Source organism: Anomaloglossus baeobatrachus, chromosome 3 (genome assembly GCF_048569485.1).
Source record: "Anomaloglossus baeobatrachus isolate aAnoBae1 chromosome 3, aAnoBae1.hap1, whole genome shotgun sequence".
Taxonomy (NCBI): Eukaryota; Metazoa; Chordata; class Amphibia; order Anura; family Aromobatidae; genus Anomaloglossus; species Anomaloglossus baeobatrachus.
This window is the reverse complement of record NC_134355.1, coordinates 455491750-455515962: the sequence shown is the minus strand read 5'-3', so window position 1 is coordinate 455515962 and position 24213 is coordinate 455491750. Positions and strand designations below refer to the sequence as shown.

At 44.0% G+C, this 24213-nt stretch overlaps 1 protein-coding gene across 1 annotated transcript in view; it reads left to right on the top strand.

Moving 5' to 3' along the window:
- The window catches only part of LOC142297272 (putative cation-transporting ATPase 13A4), a 243681-nt gene that overhangs the window by 188406 nt on the left and 31062 nt on the right, over window positions 1-24213 (top strand). The window contains exons 24-27 of the mRNA XM_075341527.1: window positions 8585-8694; window positions 9294-9390; window positions 19104-19176; window positions 19305-19479. Coding sequence (XP_075197642.1) covers window positions 8585-8694; window positions 9294-9390; window positions 19104-19176; window positions 19305-19479 — 455 coding nt within the window. The remainder of the gene's footprint in view (window positions 1-8584; window positions 8695-9293; window positions 9391-19103; window positions 19177-19304; window positions 19480-24213) is intronic.

The window sequence follows — 24213 nt, the reverse complement described above, 5'->3', positions numbered from 1 at the left end:
TCAAAAAAGGCCATTTGCAACACCTGCCGTGCCAGCATCAGCAGGGGTACCAAAACTAGCAGCCTGACCACCACCAGCATGATCAGGCACATGTCAGCCAAGCACCCAACTTTGTGGGAAGTACAACAGAGTCGAGGAGCAGTGCTTGCTGATGTCACTGCTACGTCTTCGCTGGTTGTGCATGCGAGCCAATCCCCTGTCCATGCTGCCTGCGAACAAGCCTCCTCCACTCCTGCACCTGCAGTTGCCTACGCAGAAAGAACACCATCATCAAGGACGTCCTTGTCCCAGCGCAGCGTTCAGTTATCCATTCAGCAAACCTTTGAACGCAGGCGCAAATACACTGCCAACACCCCACATGCCACAGTTCTAAATGCTAACATTTCGCGACTGCTTGCGCTGGAAATGTTGCCTTTTAGGCTGGTGGAGACAGAAGCATTCCGTGACCTGATGGCGGCAGCTGTCCCACGTTACTCGGTCCCCAGCCGCCACTATTTCTCCCGGTGTGCCGTCCCCGCGTTGCATAACCACGTGTCACAAAACATCACACGTGCCCTGAACAACGCTGTTTCACCCAAGGTCCACCTAACCACAGACACGTGGACAAGTGCTTGTGGGCAAGGCCGCTACATCTCGTTGACGGCACACTGGGTTAATATTGTGGAAGCTGGGACCCAGTCTGAGCGAGGGACGGAACACGTCCTTCCCACACCAAGGTTTGCAGGCCCTACCTCAGTCAGTGTTTCACCCACACTCTACAGCTCCGGAATGTCATGCTCTTCAGCCTCCTCCTCCTCCTGCGCATCCTCATCCACTGTGCCCTCCACACCAGTCACAAGCTGGAAGCACTGCAGCACTGCCTCGGCGAAGCGGCAACAGGCTGTGCTGAAGCTAATCTGCATAGGTGACAAACCCCACAATGCAGAAGAGCTGTGGACAGCTCTGAAACAGCAGGCAGATCACTGGCTCACACCTCTGAACCTAAAGCCAGGAAAGGTCGTGTGTGACAATGGCCGGAACCTGGTGGCGGCTTTGAGGCGAGGCCAGCTGACACATGTTCCATGCGTGGCCCATGTGCTCAACCTCGTGGTTCAGCGGTTTATAAAGTCATACCCAGAGCTGTCTGATCTGCTGGTAAAAGTTCGCCGCCTGTCTGCACATTTTCGAAAGTCACCTACTGCTTCAGCCGGCCTTGCCGGCTTTCAGCGCCGTTTGCATCTTCCGGCTCACAGACTGGTGTGTGATGTCCCCACGCGTTGGAATTCAACTCTGCACATGTTGGTCAGGATATGTGAGCAGAAGAGGGCAGTTGTTGAGTACCTGCATCACCTAAGCCGTCGGGAAATGGGTCAAACTCCACACATAACACCTGAGGAGTGGAGATGGATGTCAGACCTATGTACCATCCTCCAAAACTTTGAGGACTCCACCAAGATGGTGAGTGGTGATGACGCCATTATTAGCGTCACCATACCGCTACTCTGCCTTCTAAAACGGTCTCTGCTGAAAAACAAACATGATGCATTGCAGGCGGAGCGCGATGAGTTGCAGCAAGAAACAGTAGTGGGTGTGGGTGATAACACACAGCCCAGCCTCGTCTCATCACAACGTGCAGTGGAGGACTATGACGAGGAGGAGGATGAAGACATGGAGCAACTCTCCGGCCAAATTGAGGATATGACATGCACACCAGTCATATCCTCGGTTCAGCGTGGCTGGCCAGAGGACAGGGTAGATGAGGAGGAGGAGGAGGAGGAGGAGGACAGCATGTTCAGTCATCTTGTTGGTCAGGCTACTGAAGTCCTGGCTGTTAAGAGTCTGGCGCACATGGCTGACTTTATGGTAAGCTGCCTGTCTCGTGACCCTCGCGTTAAGAACATCTTGGCCGACAATCATTACTGGTTGGTAACACTGTTAGACCCACGCTACAAGGAGAACTTTTTGTCTCTTATTCCCGTAGAGGAGAGGTCAACCAAAATGCAGCAGTTCCGGAAGGCCATACTCACAGAAGTAGGCAAAGCATTCCCCTCACAAAACGCTAGCGGCATAGGTCAGGAATCAGTGGACAACCGAGGCGTACAGCCGAGAGAGGCACAAGTCCAATCCGCCAGAGGTAGGGGAACAGTCTTTAAGATGTGGGACAGTTTTCTCAGCCCCTCACATACCACAGCCCCTGAGGTGCGGGGTAGTGCCACAAGAAATCCTAAGTTTGCCCAGATGCTGAAGGAGTACCTTGCAGATCGAACAACTGTACTCCGACATTCCTCTGTGCCTTACAATTATTGGGTATCCAAGCTGGACACGTGGCATGAATTGGCTCTCTACGCCTTGGAAGTCCTGGCCTGCCCTGCTGCTAGCGTTTTGTCAGAGCGTGTTTTTAGTGCCGCAGGTGGAATCATTACAGATAAACGCACCCGCCTGTCAACTGAAAATGCTGACAGGCTGACTCTGATCAAGATGAACAAGGGTTGGATTGGGCCAGACTTCACCACACCACCAGCAAATGAGAGCGGAATTTAAAGTTTGCCATGTACCTCCACTCACCCATGGGTACACACTTCTGGACTTTGGATAATCGCTGGACTGCTCCTCCTTCTCCTCATGCGCCACCATGATGATGACCGTTACAAATTGCAATACTTAGGCCTTTGTTTCAGGTATACCCCCAGTGGTAAATTTTTTCGCCCATTCTTTGCAGAATGGACATTACAACGACAGGAGACCCGCTCCTTTGCAATGGGAACAATGTTTTGAGGCCCTCATGCACGTCTCTACCCAGGGACAACGTGGAGCCTCCCAATTTTTGACTGCCCTGCCTAAGGGCTATACTATAATACACCCACTTCCTTAAAATGGACACTTAATGTTTTGAGGCCCTCATGCACGTCTCTACCCAGGGACAACGTGGAGCCTCCCAATTTTTGGCTGCCCTGCCTAAGGGCTATACTATAATACACCCACTTCCTTAAAATGGACACTTAATGTTTTGAGGCCCTCATGCACGTCTCTACCCAGGGACAACGTGGAGCCTCCCAATTTTTGGCTGCCCTGCCTAAGGGCTATACTATAATACACCCACTTCCTTAAAATGGACACTTAATGTTTTGAGGCCCTCATGCACGTCTCTACCCAGGGACAACGTGGAGCCTCCCAATTTTTGGCTGCCCTGCCTAAGGGCTATACTATAATACACCCACTTCCTTAAAATGGACACTTAATGTTTTGAGGCCCTCATGCACGTCTCTACCCAGGGACAACGTGGAGCCTCCCAATTTTTGGCTGCCCTGGCAAAGGGCTATACTGAAATAGACCCACTTCCTTACAATGGGCACTTCAGGTTTACAGGCCATCATGCACGTCTCTATCCAGGGACAATGTGGAGCCTCCCAATTTGTGGCTGCCCTGGCAAAGGGCTATACTGAAATAGACCCACTTCCTTACAATGGGCACTTCAGGTTTACAGGCCATCATGCACGTCTCTATCCAGGGACAACGTGGAGCCTCCCAATTTTTGGCTGCCCTGCCTAAGGGCTATACTATAATACACCCACTTCCTTAAAATGGACACTTAATGTTTTGAGGCCCTCATGCACGTCTCTACCCAGGGACAACGTGGAGCCTCCCAATTTTTGGCTGCCCTGCCTAAGGGCTATACTATAATACACCCACTTCCTTAAAATGGACACTTAATGTTTTGAGGCCCTCATGCACGTCTCTACCCAGGGACAACGTGGAGCCTCCCAATTTTTGGCTGCCCTGCCTAAGGGCTATACTATAATACACCCACTTCCTTAAAATGGACACTTAATGTTTTGAGGCCCTCATGCACGTCTCTACCCAGGGACAACGTGGAGCCTCCCAATTTTTGGCTGCCCTGCCTAAGGGCTATACTATAATACACCCACTTCCTTAAAATGGACACTTAATGTTTTGAGGCCCTCATGCACGTCTCTACCCAGGGACAACGTGGAGCCTCCCAATTTTTGGCTGCCCTGGCAAAGGGCTATACTGAAATAGACCCACTTCCTTACAATGGGCACTTCAGGTTTACAGGCCCTCATGCACGTCTCTATCCAGGGACAACGTGGAGCCTCCCAATTTTTGGCTGCCCTGCCTAAGGGCTATACTACAATAGACCCACTTCCTTACAATGGGCACTTCAGGTTTACAGGCCCTCATGCACGTCTGTATGCAGGGGCATTGGTGAACCTCACAATTTTGGACTGCCCTGGCAAAGGAAAATACTACAAAGACTCACTTCCTCAAAATGGGCACATTAGACTCAAGAGGCCTTCATGTACGTCTCTTCTCAGGGACATCGGAGTGCCACACAATGTTTTCACGTAAAATCTTTCATGTATTAATCTCAAAAAGTAACATACACCAGCTCTATCTCACTATAGGGTATGTGCCCTTAACATTTCTGCCATGAAAAATCATTTTGGGGTCATTTTGGAAGGTTTTCTGGTGAGTCCGTAAAAATGGCGTGAAACGCAGACAAAATTGTTCACAGCTGTGACTTTTGAGTGATAAATGCTTCAAGGGGTCTTCCCCATGCTGTTGCCATGTCATTTGAGCACTCTTCTGAGACTTTTGTGCCATTTTTAGGGTTTTTCCATGCTGCCGGGGGGTCATTTCACAAAAATACTCGGGTCTCCCATAGGATAACATTGGGCTCGTTGCTCGGGCCGAGTGCACGAGTATCTTGGGAGGCTCGGCCCGAGCTTCGAGCACCCGAGCTTTTTAGTACTCGCTCATCACTATTAGTGCTCGTGTACACGATTCCAACCACGAGCTTTCGTGGGAAGCTCGTGTTACAGATCGGGTCTAGATCGGGTCCAGGGGTTTAAAAAACCCACATTATTAAAAAACATTGTCATGATACTTACAGGTCCCATGATGCGTCCTGCAGACTCCCGGCAGCTCCGGCTTCTGAGTCCGATCATTGCTGTGCCGCCGGTAACCAGCAGTGACTTACAGGACCTTCAATGACATCATAGCATGTGACCATCTGGTGTGAATGTTGATTGGCTTACAGACTGGTCCCATGACTATGACGTCATCGAAGGTTCTGGTAACTGAACTTTCATTGTCACTGTGCAAGTGTCGCATCATAGCGCACAATCTCCCCACAGGAGCTGGTCAGCTAAATATACTTCCATACAGTTTAGGCGCTCCTGCCTGGACATTGTTGACCATGCAGGTGATGCGAGACGCAAGTGCAATCATGCCCTTACTGTCAGCCTGCATCTTGCTCTGTAGAGTGCAATGTAGCCGAGTTCACTTGTCTCTCTGTGCTTCTCACTATGTATAGACAGTGTCTATGCACAGTGATGAAGCACATTTCACTTTGCTCTGTGCTTCTCACTATGTATAGACAGGGTCTGTGCATAGTGATGAAGCAGAGTTGACATTGCTCTTTGCTTCTCACTATGTATAGACACTGTCTGTGCACAGTGATGAAGCAGAGTTGACTGCTCTTTGCTTCTTGCTGTGTATAGACACTGTCTGTGCACAGTGATGAAGCAGAGTTGACTTTGCTCTTTGCTTCTCACTATGTAAAGACACTGTGCACAGTGATGAAGCAGAGTTGACTTTGCTCTTTGCTTCTCACTATGTATAGACACTGTCTGTGCACAGTGATGAAGCAGAATTGACTTTGCTCTGTGCTTCTCACTATGTATAGACACTGTCTGTGCACAGTGATGAAGCACAGTTCACTTTGCTCTTTGCTTTTCACTATGTATAGACAGGGTCTGTGCATAGTGATGAACCAGAGTTGACATTGCTCTTTGCTTCTCACTATGTATAGACACTGCCTGTGCACAGTGATGAAGCAGAGTTGACTTTGCTCTTTGCTTCTCACTATGTAAAGACACTATCTGTGAACAGTGATGAAGCAGAGTTGACTTTGCTCTTTGCTTCTCACTATATATAGACACTGTCTGTGCACAGTGATGAAGCAGAGTTGACTTTGCTGTCCCTGTGGATTACATCGAACTAAGGGTTGCTTTTATAATAAAGATGGAATCTCTAAGTGTTTTTATTTTGTTTTATTTCTAATAAAAAAAAAAATCTGTGATGTGTTTTTTTTTACTGTTTACTAGAAATTCATGGTGGCCATGTCTAATTTGGCGTGACACCATAAATTTCAGGCTTAGTATCATCTGAGAAAACAAAGCTGGTATTAACCCCTTTATAACCCAGTGTTCCACCGCCACCAGGGCCATTGGATGAGCCGGGTAAAGCACCTGGAAATGTCACTAGGAAACAATGCGCCATTTCCGGGGGTGGCTACAGGCTGCCGAGAATCCCAGACCCCAGCTGCCTGCCTTTACCTGACTGGCGATCAAAATACGGCGGGAGCTCATGCATTTTTTTAATTATTTGTTTTTAAATAAGTAAAAAAAAATAATGGTCTTTCCTGTATTTTGATCGCAAGGTGGGTAAAGTGAGGCAGATGGGGGTAGCAGCCCGTAGCCATCCGCTTTATTTGCGCTGAGAATCAAAAATACTGCAGAGCGCTATGTCATTTTTTAATTATTTATTTGTTTTTATGCAACTATATATTGTGTACAATATATATACATATACAGCTCTGGCAAAAATTAAGAGACCACTGCAAAACTTTCAGTTTTTCTGATTTTTCTCTTTATATTTTTGAGTAAAATGTAAAATGCTCTTTTATTCTATGAACTAGCATTTTCAGAAAATAAATACAAAATTTACTGAAATTTGAATACATGTTATCAGTAGTTAATAGAAAAAAACAACAATTTATATTCTACTCTAAAATATAAAGGGAAAAATCAGAAAAACTGACAATTTTGCAGTGGTCCCTTAATTTTTGTCAGACCCTATATATATATATATATATATATATATATATATATATATATATATATATATGTATATATATATTGTACACATTATATAGTTGTAAAAAAATAAATAATTAATTTAAAAAAATGACATAGCGCTCCGTGGTATTTTTGATTCTCAGCGCACATAAAGCAGACAACTACAGGCTGCCACCCCCATCTGCCTGGCTTTACCTTGGCTGGCAATCAAAATACAGGGAAGCAAACATTTTTATAGTTATTTAAAAAAAATAATTAAAAAAAAAATGTGTGGGTTCCCGCTGCGTTTTCTATTGCTATGGGTAATCCAAGCAGCTGCTGGCTTCTAACCCCCAGTGCTTGCTGTTACCTTCATTGGCAATGGAAAATCCAGGAAAGTCCTTTTTTAATTGTTTTGCCCAAAACTAAAAAAAAAAAAAAAAAAAATCACATGGGCTTCGTCATATTTTTATATGCTAGCCAGGTACAGCAGGGAGGTACGGGCTGCCCCCAACCCCTAGCTGCCTATTTGTACCCAGCTGGGAACCAAAAATATAGGGAAGCCCTTTTTTTAATTATTTCATGAATTTCATGAAATAATTAAAAAAAAACAAACGACGATGGCTTCTCCCAATTTTTATGTCCAGCCAGGTGCAACTCGGAAGCTCTAGATTGGAATCCACAGCGCAGGATGGCCCAAGCTTTCTGGGCTCTCCCCACTGCAAATTGGAGTCTGCAGCTGCCCCAGAAAATGATGGCACTTTCATAGAAGTGCCATCTTCTGGTGCTGTAACCAACTCTTCCAGTGGCCCTGGTGTCAGGTGGCATGCTGGGTAATAAGGGGTTAATACCAGCTTTGTTTACCAGCTAGTATTAAGCCAGAGATTCTTAATGTCAGGCCAAGTTTGGCCCGGCCATTGAGAATCTCCAATAAAGGGTTAAAAAAAAGACACCACACAGAGAAAAAATATTTTATTAGAAAAGAATACACAGACACACTTAGGGACTCCATGTTTATTATTTCCTCTCCCCTTTCCATGATCCTGGTCTTCTGTCTTCTTCAACCAATCTAGCTTTGCTATATCAAGACAGCACAGGGGAAGAAGAACGCTGCTGCTCCCCTGTGCTGTGTAATCACTCAATGAGTGAGCAGAGGCTGTGGGTTGGTAAACAATGATGTCACCGCTGCCACCCTTGCCATAGTAACCTGACGGGAGGGTTACTATAGCAACGGTGATCTACGATCACCTGATTCCCGGCTCCGCTATTCACCGGCTGTGGCAGCTAATCCCTGCATGTGGGCTGACTCTGTAAAGAGCGCCGACATGCAGGGACGGGGAACCAAGCATGCGCCCAAGCATCTCTTACTGATGTGCACTGACGACGAGATGCACTGACAGGACCTAGCATGACATCATAGTCATGTAACCGGTCTGTAGCCAATGAGATAATACAACATTCACACGTGACTGGTCACATGCTATGATGTCACGAAAGGTCCTTTTGTTACTGGGCGGCACAGTGATGATCTGACTCAGAAGGAGAAGCGCCGGGAGACAGAGGCTGCAGGACTCTTATTTATCTAAACATGTTTCTTCTACTATAAAGGCTTACTAATCTAACTATAGATGCATTGTATATTTTAATTCTAGAAAAATACTGAAGTTAGGTAATAGGATAGGATATAACAGAGATTATTGTTTATCATGTAAACTAATATTTCATATATTATTCACTACTCCCAGGCACTTAAAATGGCGCATGCTGGAATTTCACTGTCTGAATTAGAAGCTTCTGTGGCGTCTCCATTTACTTCCAAAATTCCAAATATTGAATGTGTTCCTTTGCTCATCAAGTAAGTTTTGCATTAATCTGGAACATACATCTACATCTGATGATACATCATACCTGATTGTAGTGATATTTGTCTGGAACTTGGATGATTGTGAACCAGAACTGATTTAGTTCATGGATTGTGTTTCCTAATGATGTTGCAGTTGATCAATGTGTGATTGGAATAGACTACCATCAATGTTGTCCATGGGATATGTTTGATATTGATCTTACAGTTCAGCACCATTTAGCCCAAGACCATGTTCACACGTTAAGTGTATAGTGAGTTTTTACCTCAGTATTTGGAAGCTAAAACCAGAAATGAAACAATCTGAGGCAAAGTATAATAGAATCATGTGCACCACTTCTGCATTTTTTTACTCACTCTTGGTTTTGACTTACAAATACTGAGGTAACAAAACTCACCAAATACTTAGCGTGTGCATGGGGCCTAATACACATTCTAAGTGAATTTTTCCAATATAATTTTTGTAAAAATGAAGATTTTTTTGCTGTTTTAAATAATTTTTGCAATACAAGCATTATTGTATTATTATATTAACGTAGCAGAATGATTGATTTACTTTTTATAAGTAACAAAATTATTGTTTTTCTATGCAGGGAAGGTCGGAATACTCTTGTTACAACATTCTCCCTCTTCAAATTCTTGACCATGTTTCAGCTCATTGGAATAGTTGGCATATTATTTCTCTTTTGGGTATGACTTTCCTAATTTACCTTTGTCAAATTTGGATGTCATGAAAAGCTATGTCCTTTCTCAGTTCTAGACATAAAATCAACAGGATCTTCATTACTGTTTATAATGCAATATACAAATCACTAATGTTCTTGAATTGCCAAATTGCCAAATTTACCTTCATGCACAGCTATGGTGTAGCGTGATGAGTATCCGAATAGAATGAAGAAGGTCCAGTAAGATTACTAAAACTTGGTATTTCGATATGTTGCTGTTGGGTTAATGCCTTTAGTCAAAGAAAAAGGGCTACTTGTTGATTATAATGCTTAAGGATCAAGTACTTCATTTTTGTATATACATTATAAGTAATGTATAATATATAAAGTATATAGTAATATACTTATACTTACACTCTGCAGTAATATAGTAATATATTATACATATACAGGTATGGTCAAATCAAATTTGTGTCGAATTGAATTTGAATCGAATTTTCTTAGATCCACAGGCGTCATCAAATTTGAACAATGTAATTCGATTCTCGTAAATCTCCTTAAAATTGGCATCACCATTTTACAAATTGTAGATTGTATCTGTGAGACTGATGTATGGGATTCCCCAAAGTGTCTTTCTCTGTCTCTCTCATCTCACTGAATGCCTGCTAAGAATATGCTCCTCACACAGCCCAATCCACACTAAAGTCTTTCTTGCTGTAAATATCTTTTCATTTCTCTTTCTTTTGGGACAGTTTTTCCACTTATCCCCCTTATTGTTCCTCTTACAGCTAGTTTTAAATCATATACTGTAAGTCTACCATTTTACATAAGGCTGCTTTCACACAATCCGTCACCTAGAGGAATTACAGTATACTGCAAAATATTTTGCAGGAATCTGTTTTTTTCCCCATAGGCTTCTATTAGTGACGGATTGTGACTGATGGCTCTGTGTTGTATCCGCCGCTTAATAAATCAGTCGTTTACTGACTAACCGTCAGGCGGGAGCAACGCTGAATGTAACGTTTTTTGGAGCGGCAAAAAAAAACGCACTCTGCAGGATTCCATTGCTATCCGTCAATAGCTATAATAGCTGTTTATGGTGCTGGATTCCGTCGTAATCCGTCACACAACGGAATCCAGTGCTGGATTACATTATGCGCTACTGAGCATGCCCAGCATGTTTGGCACACCCATTGGGCTGTCCCAAACACAAACGGATCACGACGGATCCCTAAAACAACAAATGCACAACGGATGTAACGGACACGACGGATCAGTTTTTTAACACACCAGTTGTGTCAGTTGACATCTAAAAAATGACGGACCTGACAGATTTAAAACAACGCAAGTGTGAAAGCAGCCTAAGGAGTACGATGAACAGACAAAAGATTCACATGTCCCTGAGTATATGACTACCACACATTGTTGTACTGCAGAAATGTGCTCGTCTATGGGGTACTTTACACGTTGCAACATCGCTAGCATCGGCTAGCGATGCCAAGTGCGATAGTACCTGCCCCCGTCGCACATGCGATATGTGGTAATTGCTGCCGTAGCGAACATTATCGCTACGGCAGCTTCACACGCACATACCTGCTCTCGCTGTGACTGCCGAACTATTCCTCCTTCAAGGGGGAGGTGCGTTCGGCGTCACAGCGATGTCACCGCAATGTCACTAATCGTCCGGCCAATAGAAGCGGAGGGGTGGAGATGAGCGGGACATAACATCCCGCCCACCTTCTCCCTTCCGCATTGCCGTCGGGACGCAGGTAAGGAGATGTTTGTCGCTCCTGCGGGTTTACACACAGCGATGTGTGGAGCTGCAGGAACGACAAACAACATCATAACTGCGGTCGACCCGACATTATGGAATTGAACGACGCTACACAGATCACCGATTTTCGCTGCTTTTGCGATCATTTATCGTCGCACCTACAATTTACACGTTGCGATGTCGCTGCCGGCGCCGGATGTGCGTCACTAAAGACGTGACCCCGACGATATTTCGTTAGCGATGTCGCAACGTGTAAAGCCCCCCTATCTCTTTCATTTTGCAGTGTTCCAACTTTCTAATTGGCACTACTACTATGACATCCTTCAGGCTGGCAACCAAAGCCGAGCCTGTTCATGACCATGAGGCTTTACACCCTGTATTAGTAAAAATTAGAAAAGTAAACAAACTAATGGACAAGGATCACTTGGTACGTCCAACGTATTATTGCCCCCAGGGGCAATTGATATCTATATATATATATACATATATATATATATATATATATATATATATGTATATATATATATATATATATATAACCCCTGTTGTATAACACATTATGTGTTGGCCAATATGAAAAATCTTGATCTTGGTTGTATTATTGAATTGTGAACTTAAGGATTTGCGCGTATCCCGATTTCCGACAATTAATGCAGGTCCCGCAAGTTCTAAAGTCAATAGAATTTGTGAAATGACCCAGGATTGTATTAATTCTATGTTGTCTGGTGTTGTTTTTTTCTTTTTGATTGTTGGAGCCATCAAACCAGCTAGTGTTTGGGCCCTCTGAAATACAAAACTTGGTTTAATGGGCAGGAATTGACCTATAGATTTGTCCTGACACAAAATATGCCAATGTTTTGAATAATCTTTTTAAAAAACAGGTTATTGTCTTGATATTGTGTGCTAATTGAAAGTAGTGCTACTTGCTGCGGAATTTTAAGTGATACTGGCTGTTTAGATTTGGGAATAACGAGAGAGACTCTTGTGTGTCTATTCCCTTTAGCACACTCCGGTAGCACACTGTCCTCCAGTACATTGTTCAATTTGTGTATCTAAGCACTGGTGTAATCTGTATTATATTAGTAAAAATTAGTGCACCTTAACTTTTCTGCAACTTCCACCTGACTTCTACTCTGCCATCAAAGTGGCCATTTGACATCTTAAATGGACTCAACCACCATCAACCATGCATAATAAAGCCATCAATCAATTCTACAAGCTTTGGAAAGACTGTGCATAGGAGTAACCTTATTTTTAGACAAAATGCCAGAGCCACAAAAAATTAATTTAAACAATACAACTTTACCATTCCTCAGAGGTGCCACCCCAATTACACTTGTTTGAGCCCACGTCACAAATCGACATCCGGCAAACTGACTGTGGAGAACTACACATGGGTGAGTCTGAAGAGCTGTTCACACATTCTATCCCATGGGCATCACAGGTCCGCTCCAAAGATTTCCAGACTGAAGAGGAAGAAAGCATCTGCAACAATGTCAAAAATCTTTGTGAGTTGGATCCTGGCCTGTACAAAGTAGGGTCCCAGCAGGATCCCGACCCTTGTCAACTAATATTAGCCACAGGGGGTGGAGGTGATGATGATGGACTCAGATACCTGAGGTGCACATGTACTGTCCTGTGATGTCAGGAAGAGGAGGAGTGGGACAACATAGAGCCTAATGATGAAGTTGTAGATCCCACTTGGTGTGAACCCATAGGCATGCAGCTGTATAGGTAAGCAGATAAAAAGGATGACGAAGCCAAGAAGGTTATGTTGGCAATTCCCGAATGGAGCATTCATTCAAATCTGTATGCAAGGGCAGCAATGTAGCCAAACTAGCGTGAAAATGAGTCACTGCAAGCCTGATGATGTTGTTATAATCTACATGAAAAAGATTCCCTTTCTTTCCACGAGATTTTCAACCATGAAGTGCCACCAAAAGGCAGGTTGTCTTTACAGAGGTCTTCCATGTATGTGACCCCAGTGCCACCCCTTGCTAAATGAGCATCACTGATTTGGGATGATGCAACTTTACCTGGTAGAACTTCAGACAGAGCAGACAACCTTTCATTTTTTTGAAGCTCAAGTGCATACACACAATCAAATACATCATATTTTATAAGATAAGAGAAGGGTTGACTGGTACTTGATATAAAACATTTCCTTCCCATTTAGTTATTAGACCGCTGCCATCTTTCCAGCCATGTTGTATCCTGTAACCTACAATATTTCTTGTTGTTTGGGAAATTGGTTTACTTGGTCCCATATTGCTTTGATGTTTCTTGTAAGGGGTCCTTTTCTTCACCATACTTGCAGAAATGCCTGCATGTGCTGCATCAGCGTTTGATCACTGAACTTCGGCCTTTCCAAATAGTCTTCATTCATGTGTGTATATGCAAGGGCAGCAACGCCGCCAAACTAGGGTGAAAATGAGTTTTTCCAAGTCTGATGATGTCATTACATTCTACATGAAAAATATATCCTTTCTTTCCACCTAACATGCAAAGAGATTTTTGTCTGTAGTAGCAGTCTTCTGGGAGCAAGAGGCCTACTCCTGTCTGTCATGCATCTCTTGATTTTTACCATTTAAATGCCAAGCCACATCCTGTGTGTTGACGGACCGCACCTCCCTGCTGTGAAAATAGACTATTGTGAAATAGGGGGAGGCAATTTATGTCACTGTCTTGCTGTCTGCCTGAAATGTTTTTAAACATTTCTGTTGAGTTTTAAAATTTGAATGGCAGGCAACATCCTGTGTGTAGGTCAATGCAATTAGACAGTGCTTAAATTAATATGCATCAGAGAACGCAGTGACACAACTGCAGAGTTGTGGAACACTATCCAAGCTGAGTTTGATAAGTGGCTGTCTTCACTGAACCTGGAGCCAGGGATGGCTATATGCGATTACGGTGCAAACCTAGTGGCAGCACTATGCCTGGGTGACTTCATATATGCACTGCATGGATCAACCTGGTTGTACAGAAATTTCTAGGGCACCATTATGTCCTGGATGCGCTGCTGCTAAAAGCTGTTGCTGTGTACTCAATTTTTAAAATTAAAATGATGGGCCACAGCCTGTGTGTTGAATGGATTGTACCTCCCTGCTCTTTTAAGGCCCTATGGGGAGGAGGGCAATTGATACTATTGTACTGCTGTCTGCCTAAAAGTTTTTTAAATGTCAAAACTCCAAGATGGTTCTCAAATTTGTGTCTTGTGGGTATTGCCAGTCTTCTAGGATCAAGATGCTTATACCTGCCCCTCAGGCATGTCTTAATTTTTAAATTTAAAATGCTGGGCCACAGCCTGTGTTGCATTGACTGTACCTCCCTGCTTTTTTAAGGCTCTAAGGGGAGGAAGGCAATTGATGCTACTGTACTGCTGTCTGCCTGAATGGATTTTCAATGTCGAGACAACAAGATATGTCACAAAGTTGTCTCTTGTCTGTACTGGCAGGGGTATGGAGCATCAGCCCTACACCTGTTTCTCATCCACCTCTATATTTGTTATTTCAATAGTCAACGTATTGTTGGAAGATTTTCAACCCCCCAAAGGTGTTTTCTCTGCTTTACGATTGGCCAACCACTGAGCTCGGAAACGTTCAATAAAGATTTGGTTCCATAAGGATTCGACAAACGTACCACTTGTTTGGTTGGGCGTAGTGAACTGAACCTTGAGAGTTTTGTTCATCTCTATTCCTGAGTTGCTGTTTATTTTTGATTCTGCCTCGCAAAAAACTGATAGAAAGCGCTCAAATAATATTATGTGGCCCAAAATGGTAGCAATAAAAGCTCCAACTTATCCTGCAAAAAAAGCCCTCACATGACTCTGTCAGCTGAAAAGTAAAAAAAAACTATAGCCTTCAAAATTCAGTGATGCAGAAAAACCTTTATTTTATAAAAAAAAGCCTTTTTAGTGTGAAACCTAGAAAAAAAAGCTATGTAAGCCTGGTATCGTGGTATCGGTGTAATCATACTGACCTGAAGAATAAAGCTGCCTAATCACTTATACCACGAGGTGAATGGCGTAAAAAATAATTAAAGCCAATTCTTGACATGCAGTTGATTTCCTCATTCTGCCTCTAAAACAATGCAGTATGGCGTAGCTCATATTTATCCTGCACTCTACACTGAGCATTTACACCATGATTACGTGTAAGGGTATGTGCCGACAATCAGGAATAGCAGAGTTTTGGATGCAGCATGTTTTTGCTGCATGCAAAATACTACATTGTACAGTAGAAGCACGGTGCAGGGGATTTATAGGAAATTCTTTTCTCAGCGTAAACTGACATGCTTCCCTTGTTGCAGCATGTCAATTTATGCTTACAGAGATGCGAGTGTTCTCCTTTGGGAAAACAGAGTAAATATCCCACAGTGCCCAAAACTCTGATCGTGGGCATGGGCAGCTGTGGTCCCCTGTGGAGAACACTTACGTCTCCACAGGAGAAGACACGCTGCGTCCAGGACACAGCATGTGCGGATCGTAGGCACATACCCTGAACCTCTCAAAAACTTGATGCAGACAAGTTAGCAATGGAAAATTCACTTTAGTGCGGCAGAGGGAATCACTTTGACTTCACATCTGGCCTGTAGTCCGGTGGTTTACATCTTTTTATGCTTCTCTTTACACGTGCACAAAAGTGCGGTCATCAACAGTTCTGTTATCTTTAACAAGTCAGACACCACTGAACAGAGGCCAAACAGAGTCTAGAAACTCTGCTGCCTCATTAGTGAATGGATCAGTTGCGGGTTTTATCTGAATCACGTATTTCAGAGATGTAGATGGAAACTCTGATGTAAGTGCTCAGCATAGCTTTGCAAAGGACATTTGAATCAAGCCGCATACAAGGTTATCCTGGAAAAACAGTTGCTTCCTTCTGCTCAGCTAATGTTCCCCAACTTTGAGGACTTGTTTTTCCAGCAAGATAATGTGCCATGCCACACAGCTAGGTCAATCAATGAGTGGATGAAGGACCACCACATCAAAATCCTGTCATGGCCAGCCAAATCTCCAGACCTGAACCCCATTGAAATCCTCTGGAATGTAATCAAGAGGAAGATGGATAGTCGCAAGCCATCAAACAAAAACTGCTTAGATTTTTGCACCAGAAGTGGCATGAGGTCACCCAAAAGCAGTGTAAAAGACTGGTGGAAAGCATGCCAAGATGCATGAAAGCTGTGATTAAAAATCATGGTTATTCTACAAAATATTGATTTCTGAACTCTTCCTGAGTTAAAAAATTATTAGTATTGTTGTTTCTAAATGATTATGAACTTGTTTTCTTTGCATTATTTGAGGTCTGAAAGCAATGCATTGTTTTGTTATTTTGATTATTTTTCATTTTCAGATTTACAAAATTTATTACTTAGAAATTCAAAGACATGTTGTTAGTAGTTTATAGAATAAAAAAAACAATTTACATTTACTCAAAAATATTCCCAAAAATGAAAAAAATTTGAAAAACTGAAAATTTTGTGGTCTCTTAATTTTTTTGCCAGAGCTGTATATGACTGGCCATGCCCGATCATCCCCCCACATGTCTGCTGATCTGATCAGCAGACATGCGTGGCTAACAGGTGTAAACCCCTTAGGTTGCGCTGTCAAGCTCTGACAGCGCAATCTAATGCGCTCTGGCCACACATGGTGTGATCACAGGGCACCAATGAGTTGCAATAACAGTGCAGGGTCAGATGATGTTCCGTGTCACTGTCATGCCTCACAGAAAGGCTGGCTTCTTTCTTGCGATTAACTCGCACGAGTGCAATGCGAGAAATTATCACATTGTACTCGGACACATGTTGATCAATGAGGCAGCTCCCATCTGCTATTTTTTACTCAGTCCAAATCGGACTGAGAAAAAAATAGCAGCATGCTGCGTTTTGGTGACTTTCACGTGCGAGTCACTCCATTGAAACTCTATGGGTGCGTGGAAAACAACGGATGTCACACAGACGGCACACACACCATCCTAGTGACATGCGTTTTTCTAAATACATTTATTGCATGTTGCAGAAAACACTGGAAATTATTGAGGTCTGTCGATGTCGATCAATTTCTATCTCTGTCTGTCGGTCTCTCTGTCTCCCTGTTGTCGGTCTCTATCTCTCTCTGTCTGTCTATTTCTCTCCCCCCCTTTCTCATACTCACCGATCCCCGAGCACCGGCAAAGCGCTGCACGGCTGTCACACTGCTCCTGCGGGTTTTCCTCTTTTGAAAAAGCCAGCCGCTCATTATTCCATCTAGTATTCACTGCTTTCCCCGCCCACTGGCGCCTATGATTGGTTGCAGTTAGACACGCCCCCACGTTGAGTGACAGCTGTCTCACTGCAACCAATCACAGCCGCTGGTGGGCGGGTCTATATTGTGCAGTAAATTAAATAAATAATTTAAAAAAAAACAGCGTGCGGTTCCCCCCAATTTTCATACCAGCCAGGGTAAAGCTACATGGCTGGAGGCTGGTATTGCCAAGATGGGGAGCGCCACGTTATGCGGAGCCCCCCACCCTAAAAATATCAGCCAGCAGTCACCCAGAATTGCCGCATCTATTAGATGCGACAGTCCTGGGACTGTACCCGACTCATCCCGAATTGCCCTGGTGCGGTGGCAATCGGGGTAATAAGGAGTTAATGGCAGCAGCCCATAGGTGCCATTAAGTCCTAGGTTAATCATGGCAGGCGTCTCCCCGAGATACCTTCCAGGATTAACCTGTAAGTTAAAGAAAATAAAAACATACATCCAAAAATTCTTTATGTGAAATAAATGACAAAAAAACCCACCCTCCTTCCCCACTTTATTCCAAACCCAAAATACCCCTCCAGGTCCGACGTAATCCATAGAGGTCCCACGACACTTTCAGCTCTGCTACATCAGAAGCTGACAGAGAGCGGTCACAGACCATGACTGCTCTCTGTAAGCTCCCCACAGCGACTGAAGTGAGTCGCGCTATCAACTGTGCTGTCACTCAGGTTACCCGCGGTCACAGATCTCAGGTGGAGGACTTCTGCTGTGGCCACGAGTAACCTCAGTGACGGCACCGCTGATAGCGCCAATCACTTAAGTCACTCAGGGGATTTGCGGTCACTGGTCAGACCTTCACCGGTGACCGAAAATCAGGCCATGACCCACAGACAGAGCCGCGGGATGACAATGAAGTCGGGTGACGTTCATCCGACTTCATTCTGATCGTGCGGCTCTGTCTGTGTCTGCTGTCATCTGTCATTCAGCTCTGCTACATGGCTCTGTCTGTGTCTGCTGTCAGCGGCCATGTAGCAGAGCTGAATGACAGATGACATAGCTGCTGAGAATAAAAACGGATAACATACGCATCAAACACGGATTGCACATGGACTACAATCAATTGAAAATTCACAGGATCGCATTGCTGTTGCATTGCACACTGATCATAACGTGAACAGAGCTCATGCTACTTTCTAGCATGAGACTTGGACCGATTTTACACGCACAAGTGTGATTCCAGCCAAACACAGCATTTCTACTGATCAGAGCGATGTGGAAGGATCCCTCTAATCAGGAGAAGCGATCACACAGTGCCGTTATAAAGTCAACTAAGGGAATTAGTAAAATAAATAAAACGTGAAATAAAAAAGAGTTTAAAAAAAACCAAAAAATCCCCTAAAAGTTTAAATCACCCCCCTTTTGCTTCATTGAGAATCAAACAATAAAAAAGACACACATTCGGTATTGCCGCTCGGGTGTGGGCGGAGGCAGCTCTCCCAGCTCAGCTATATACTTAAAACTAAATTCTTTGATTATGACAGAATGGCTGTATCCAGTAATCTATGTGATACACCGATGGATTCAGAATCTCCATGCCTGCATTATGATTTTGTCAGATGAGGTAGCAAAAACCCCCTGACAAATTCCCTTTAATACAATACCGGTTACTGAATCAAAATGGCTTGATATTTATGAATCATGTATGAATCTTTTTTTTTTTTTCCAGAAAAATACACTTCTTGGAAACTATCAGTATCTCATTCACGATGTTGCTATAAACCTCACAGTTACCTTGACTTGTGAGTATATTTCTATATTTTATCCAGTTATTCCCACATCTGTGGCTGCCATTTTGTACACACTTTAGTAGCATATTTCTGTCACTTTTTTGTGACTTTACAAACAATAATTGTCTTTCTTTTTCTAGTGAGTTTAAACCGTCCAGCCACAAAACTTGCTCCGTACAGACCCTCGGGACAGCTTCTCTCTCCTCCTTTATTACTTTCCATTTTCATGCACCTTACTTTTTCTGTGATTGTCCAAACCACAGCTTTCTTTCTGCTTCAGCAGCAGCCATGGTACAATGAAACGGATGTCTTCAGGTAAATTTATTCACTGCAGCCACAACAACTATTTGGTTACTTGGTCAGCCATGTGCAATGAGCTCAATTCATATTTTTGCAAGGTTTTTTTGTGTGTGTAACTGAGTGGTTTTGTATATGTAAATATGATGAGTTATATATTACAGCATTAGCTCTTCAAGGGCCAGGACATTTTTAAATTTTGCACTTTCGTTGCTCACCTTCACTTTTCTCAGCTTTCATGAGCCAAAACCTTTTTTTTATCATCCACATTGATGTTTAAGGGCTTGTTTCTTGCAAGATGAGTTTTGTTCTTAACAACACCATTTGTTTTACTATGTAATGTACTGAACAAAGTGAAAATAAATTAAAATGGGATGTAATGGGGAAAAAAGGGCAAATTTTGCCATTGTTGTTTTGGGGTTTGTTTTTATGGCTTTCAGTATGACCTGTAATCATAATTGCAATCTGATTATGTCTGATTATGGTGTTAACAAACATGCCACAGTATTAAAGTTTATAGTTAGTGATGAGGGAATGGTACAATACCCTGGTTCGGATTATTCGTACTGAGAACCTAGTACTATTCCAGTATTTATCATGAATAACAAACCAAATGCAAGTCAAGGGGGAACCTGAGCATTTAGGCTACATTCACATGACTGTTTCGTTTTTGCGGTCCTCAAAAAGCGCTCAGTTTTTTTCATGGATGCATCCGTGTGGCATCTGTGTGACATCTGTTCCGTTCCATATACGGTCCGTGTGTCATCCGTGTGTCATCTGTGTGCCTTCCGTTTTTTTTGCGGACCGCAAAAAAATGGAAGCAGCTAGAAAGATAAATAGATGCATAGATATAAAGTTGGATAGATAGATATAGAGATAGAAGGATAGATGGATGAATGAATGAATGAATAGAGGGATAGATAGAAAGATAGATAGATGGATAGAAAGATAGATAGATAGAAAGATAGATAAAAGATAGATATAGAGCTAGATAATAGATAGATAATAGATAGATATAGGGATAGATAGTTAGATAATAGATGAGAAAGAACTATATAATGTCCCACCCCCTTGCATATTCTAAGCTGGCACCCTTTAGTGACTTTCATGTGGCACTAAAGGGTGTTTAGCCTTGTATTTAGCCAAAAAATAAATAAATAATTTAAAAAAAAAAAACGACGTGGGGTCCCCCCTATCTTTTGTAGCCAGCTAGGGTAAAGCAGATGGCTGCAGCCTGCAAGCCACAGTTGGCAGCTTCACCTTGGCTGGTAATCCAAAACAGAGGGCACCCCACGCTGTTATTTTAAAATAAATAAATAATTTAAAACAAAAATCATGGTGTCCCCCCCAAATTGGATCATCAGCCAAGGTAAAGCAAACAGCTGTGGTCTGGTATTCTCAGACTAGGGAGGTCCACAGCCTAAAAATAGCAGGCCACAGCCTACCCAGAAGTGGCGCATCCATTGGATGTACCAATCCTGGCGCTTCTCCCCAACTAATCCCGTTGCCCTGGTGCGGTGGCAAACAGGGTAATATATGGGGTTGATGCCAGATGTGTAATGTCACCTAGCATCAAGTCCTGGGGTTAGTGATGTCAGGCATGTATCAGATACCTGACATCACTACCCAGTCAGTAATAAAAAAAATAGACAACAAAAAAGTTTTACTTGAAAAAACACTCCCCAAAACATTCCCTCTTTCACCAATTTATTGAAAATAACAATCAAATCCGGGTCCGGCGTAATCCAATAAGGGGGTCACACGACGATCCATACCATAGTCACTGTCCCAGTCAATGAAGAACAGAATGTTCCCCATTGGCTGGGAGAGCAGTGCAGTGACCTGAGCTAACATCATGAGGTCAGCCCAGGTCACTGCAGGGAATGATGAGCGCTGCTGTCAGGATGTTAGATGAGATCTTCATTATCTGCTGTGACGATCTCCTGCACTCCTGACGTCAGCACTGTCACTGCCTCCCATTGTTCGCCACGTTCACAGCAAAGAATCGCGGGAGCCCATGACGTCACCACTAGTCACAGTCTCGGGCCGCCCATGAGACGTGACGTGAGAACGCAGTGGGCATAGAAGACAGTGACAGCACTGATGTCAGGAGTGCAGGAGATCGTCACAGCAGGTAACAATATCATCTAACCTCCAGACAGCAGCAGCGCTTGTCATCTCCGCAGCTGCCCGCACTTCAGTGTGAGAAGCTGCTGATACTGCAGTGCGGGCAAACACTGACACACTGCAGTGCGGGCAGCCGCAGGGCTGGTGCCGGAAGCGGAACACAGACTGCACAGGCCACGGAAGTGCTTCCGTGCGGCTTCCAGGGATTTTGCTGGCCCATTGACTTGTATTGAGTCACGGTCCGTTATTACGGAACAGAATAGGACATGTTCCATAATAACGGAACGGTCATACGGCATCCGATGTGTTCTTTTGTAGGATCAGATGCACACGGAAGTGCTTCCCTCTGCCATCCAATCCTACACAAAAGACATTGAAAAGATGTTCCTGTCAGTGGGTCCGCAAAAAAACAGGAACTGAACAGGACAAACGGAACGGTCATGTGAATGAGCCCTTATCTTGAAGATTTCCCAAAAAAATGCTCTGGTTCCCCATTGACTTGCATTAGGTTTGTTATTTGTGATGAATACTGGAATAGTACTAGGTATTAGGTTCCAAACTAGTGATGAGCGAGTACTAAAAAGCTCGGGTGCTCGAGGCTCGGGCCGAGCATCCCAAGATACTCGTGTACTCGGCCCGAGCACCGAGCCCAATGTTATCCTATGGGAGACCCGAGTATTTTTGTGAAATGACCCCCGGCAGCATGTAGAAACCCTAAAAATGGCACAAAAGTCTCAGAAGAGTGCTCAAATGACATGGCAACAGCATGGGGAAGACCCCTTGAAGCATTTATCACTCAAAAGTCACAGCTGTGAACAATTTTGTCCGCGTTTTACGCCATTTTTACGGACTCACCAGAAAACCTTCCAAAAAGACACCAAAATTAATTTTCATGGCGGAAATGTTAAGGGCACATACCCAATAGTGAGATAGAGCTAATGTATGTTACTTTTTGAGATCAATACATGAAAGATTTTCCGTAAAACATTGTGTGGCACTCCGATGTCCCTGAGAAGAGACGTACATAAAGGCCTCTGAGTCTAATGTGCCCATTTTGAGGAAGTGAGTCTTTGTAGTATTTTCCTTTGCCAGGGCAGTCCAAAATTGTGAGGTTCACCAATGCCCCTGCATACAGACGTGCATGATGGCCTGTAAACCTGAAGTGCCCATTGTAAGGAAGTGGGTCTATTGTAGTATAGCCCTTAGGCAGGGCAGCCAAAAATTGGGAGGCTCCACGTTGTCCCTGGATAGAGACGTGCATGAGGGCCTCAAAACATTAAGTGTGCATTGTCAGGAAGTGGGTGTATTATAGTATAGCCCTTAGGCAGGGCAGCCAAAAATTGGGAGGCTCCACGTTGTCCCTGGATAGAGACGTGCATGATGGCCTCTAAACCTGAAGTGCCCATTGTAAGGAAGTGGGTCTATTGTAGTATAGCCCTTAGGCAGGGCAGCCAAAAATTGGGAGGCTCCACGTTGTCCCTGGATAGAGACGTGCATGAGGGCCTCAAAACATTAAGTGTGCATTGTCAGGAAGTGGGTGTATTATAGTATAGCCCTTAGGAAGGGCAGCCAAAAATTGGGAGGCTCCACGTTGTCCCTGGATAGAGACGTGCATGATGGCCTGTAAACCTGAAGTGCCCATTGTAAGGAAGTGGGTCTATTGTAGTATAGCCCTTAGGCAGGGCAGCCAAAAATTGGGAGGCTCCACGTTGTCCCTGGATAGAGACGTGCATGAGGGCCTCAAAACATTAAGTGTGCATTGTCAGGAAGTGGGTGTATTATAGTATAGCCCTTAGGCAGGGCAGCCAAAAATTGGGAGGCTCCACGTTGTCCCTGGATAGAGACGTGCATGAGGGCCTGTAAACCTGAAGTGCCCATTGTAAGGAAGTGGGTCTATTGTAGTATAGCCCTTAGGCAGGGCAGCCAAAAATTGGGAGGCTCCACGTTGTCCCTGGATAGAGACGTGCATGAGGGCCTCAAAACATTAAGTGTGCATGGTCAGGAAGTGGGTGTATTATAGTATAGCCCTTAGGCAGGGCAGCCAAAAATTGGGAGGCTCCACGTTGTCCCTGGATAGAGACGTGCATGAGGGCCTCAAAACATTGTCCCCATTGCAAAGGAGCGGGTCTCCTGTCGTTGTAATGTCCATTCTGCAAAGAATGGGCGAAAAAATTTACCACTGGGGGTATACCTGAAACAAAGGCCTAACTATTGTAACGGTCATCATGGTGGCGCATGAGGAGAAGGAGGAGCAGTCCAGCGATTATCCAAAGTCCAGAAGTGTGTACCCATGGGTGACTGGAGGTACATGGCAAATTCCCGTTACAAACTTTAAATTCCGCTCTCATTTGCTGGTGGTGTGGTGAAGTCTGGCCCAATCCAACCCTTGTTCATCTTGATCAGAGTCAGCCTGTCAGCATTTTCAGTTGACAGGCGGGTGCGTTTATCTGTAATGATTCCACCTGCGGCACTAAAAACACGCTCTGACAAAACGCTAGCGGCAGGGCAGGCCAGGACTTCCAAGGCGTAGAGAGCCAATTCATGCCACGTGTCCACCTTGGATACCCAATAATTGTAAGGCACAGAGGAATGTCAGAGTACAGTTGTTCGATCTGCAAGGTACTC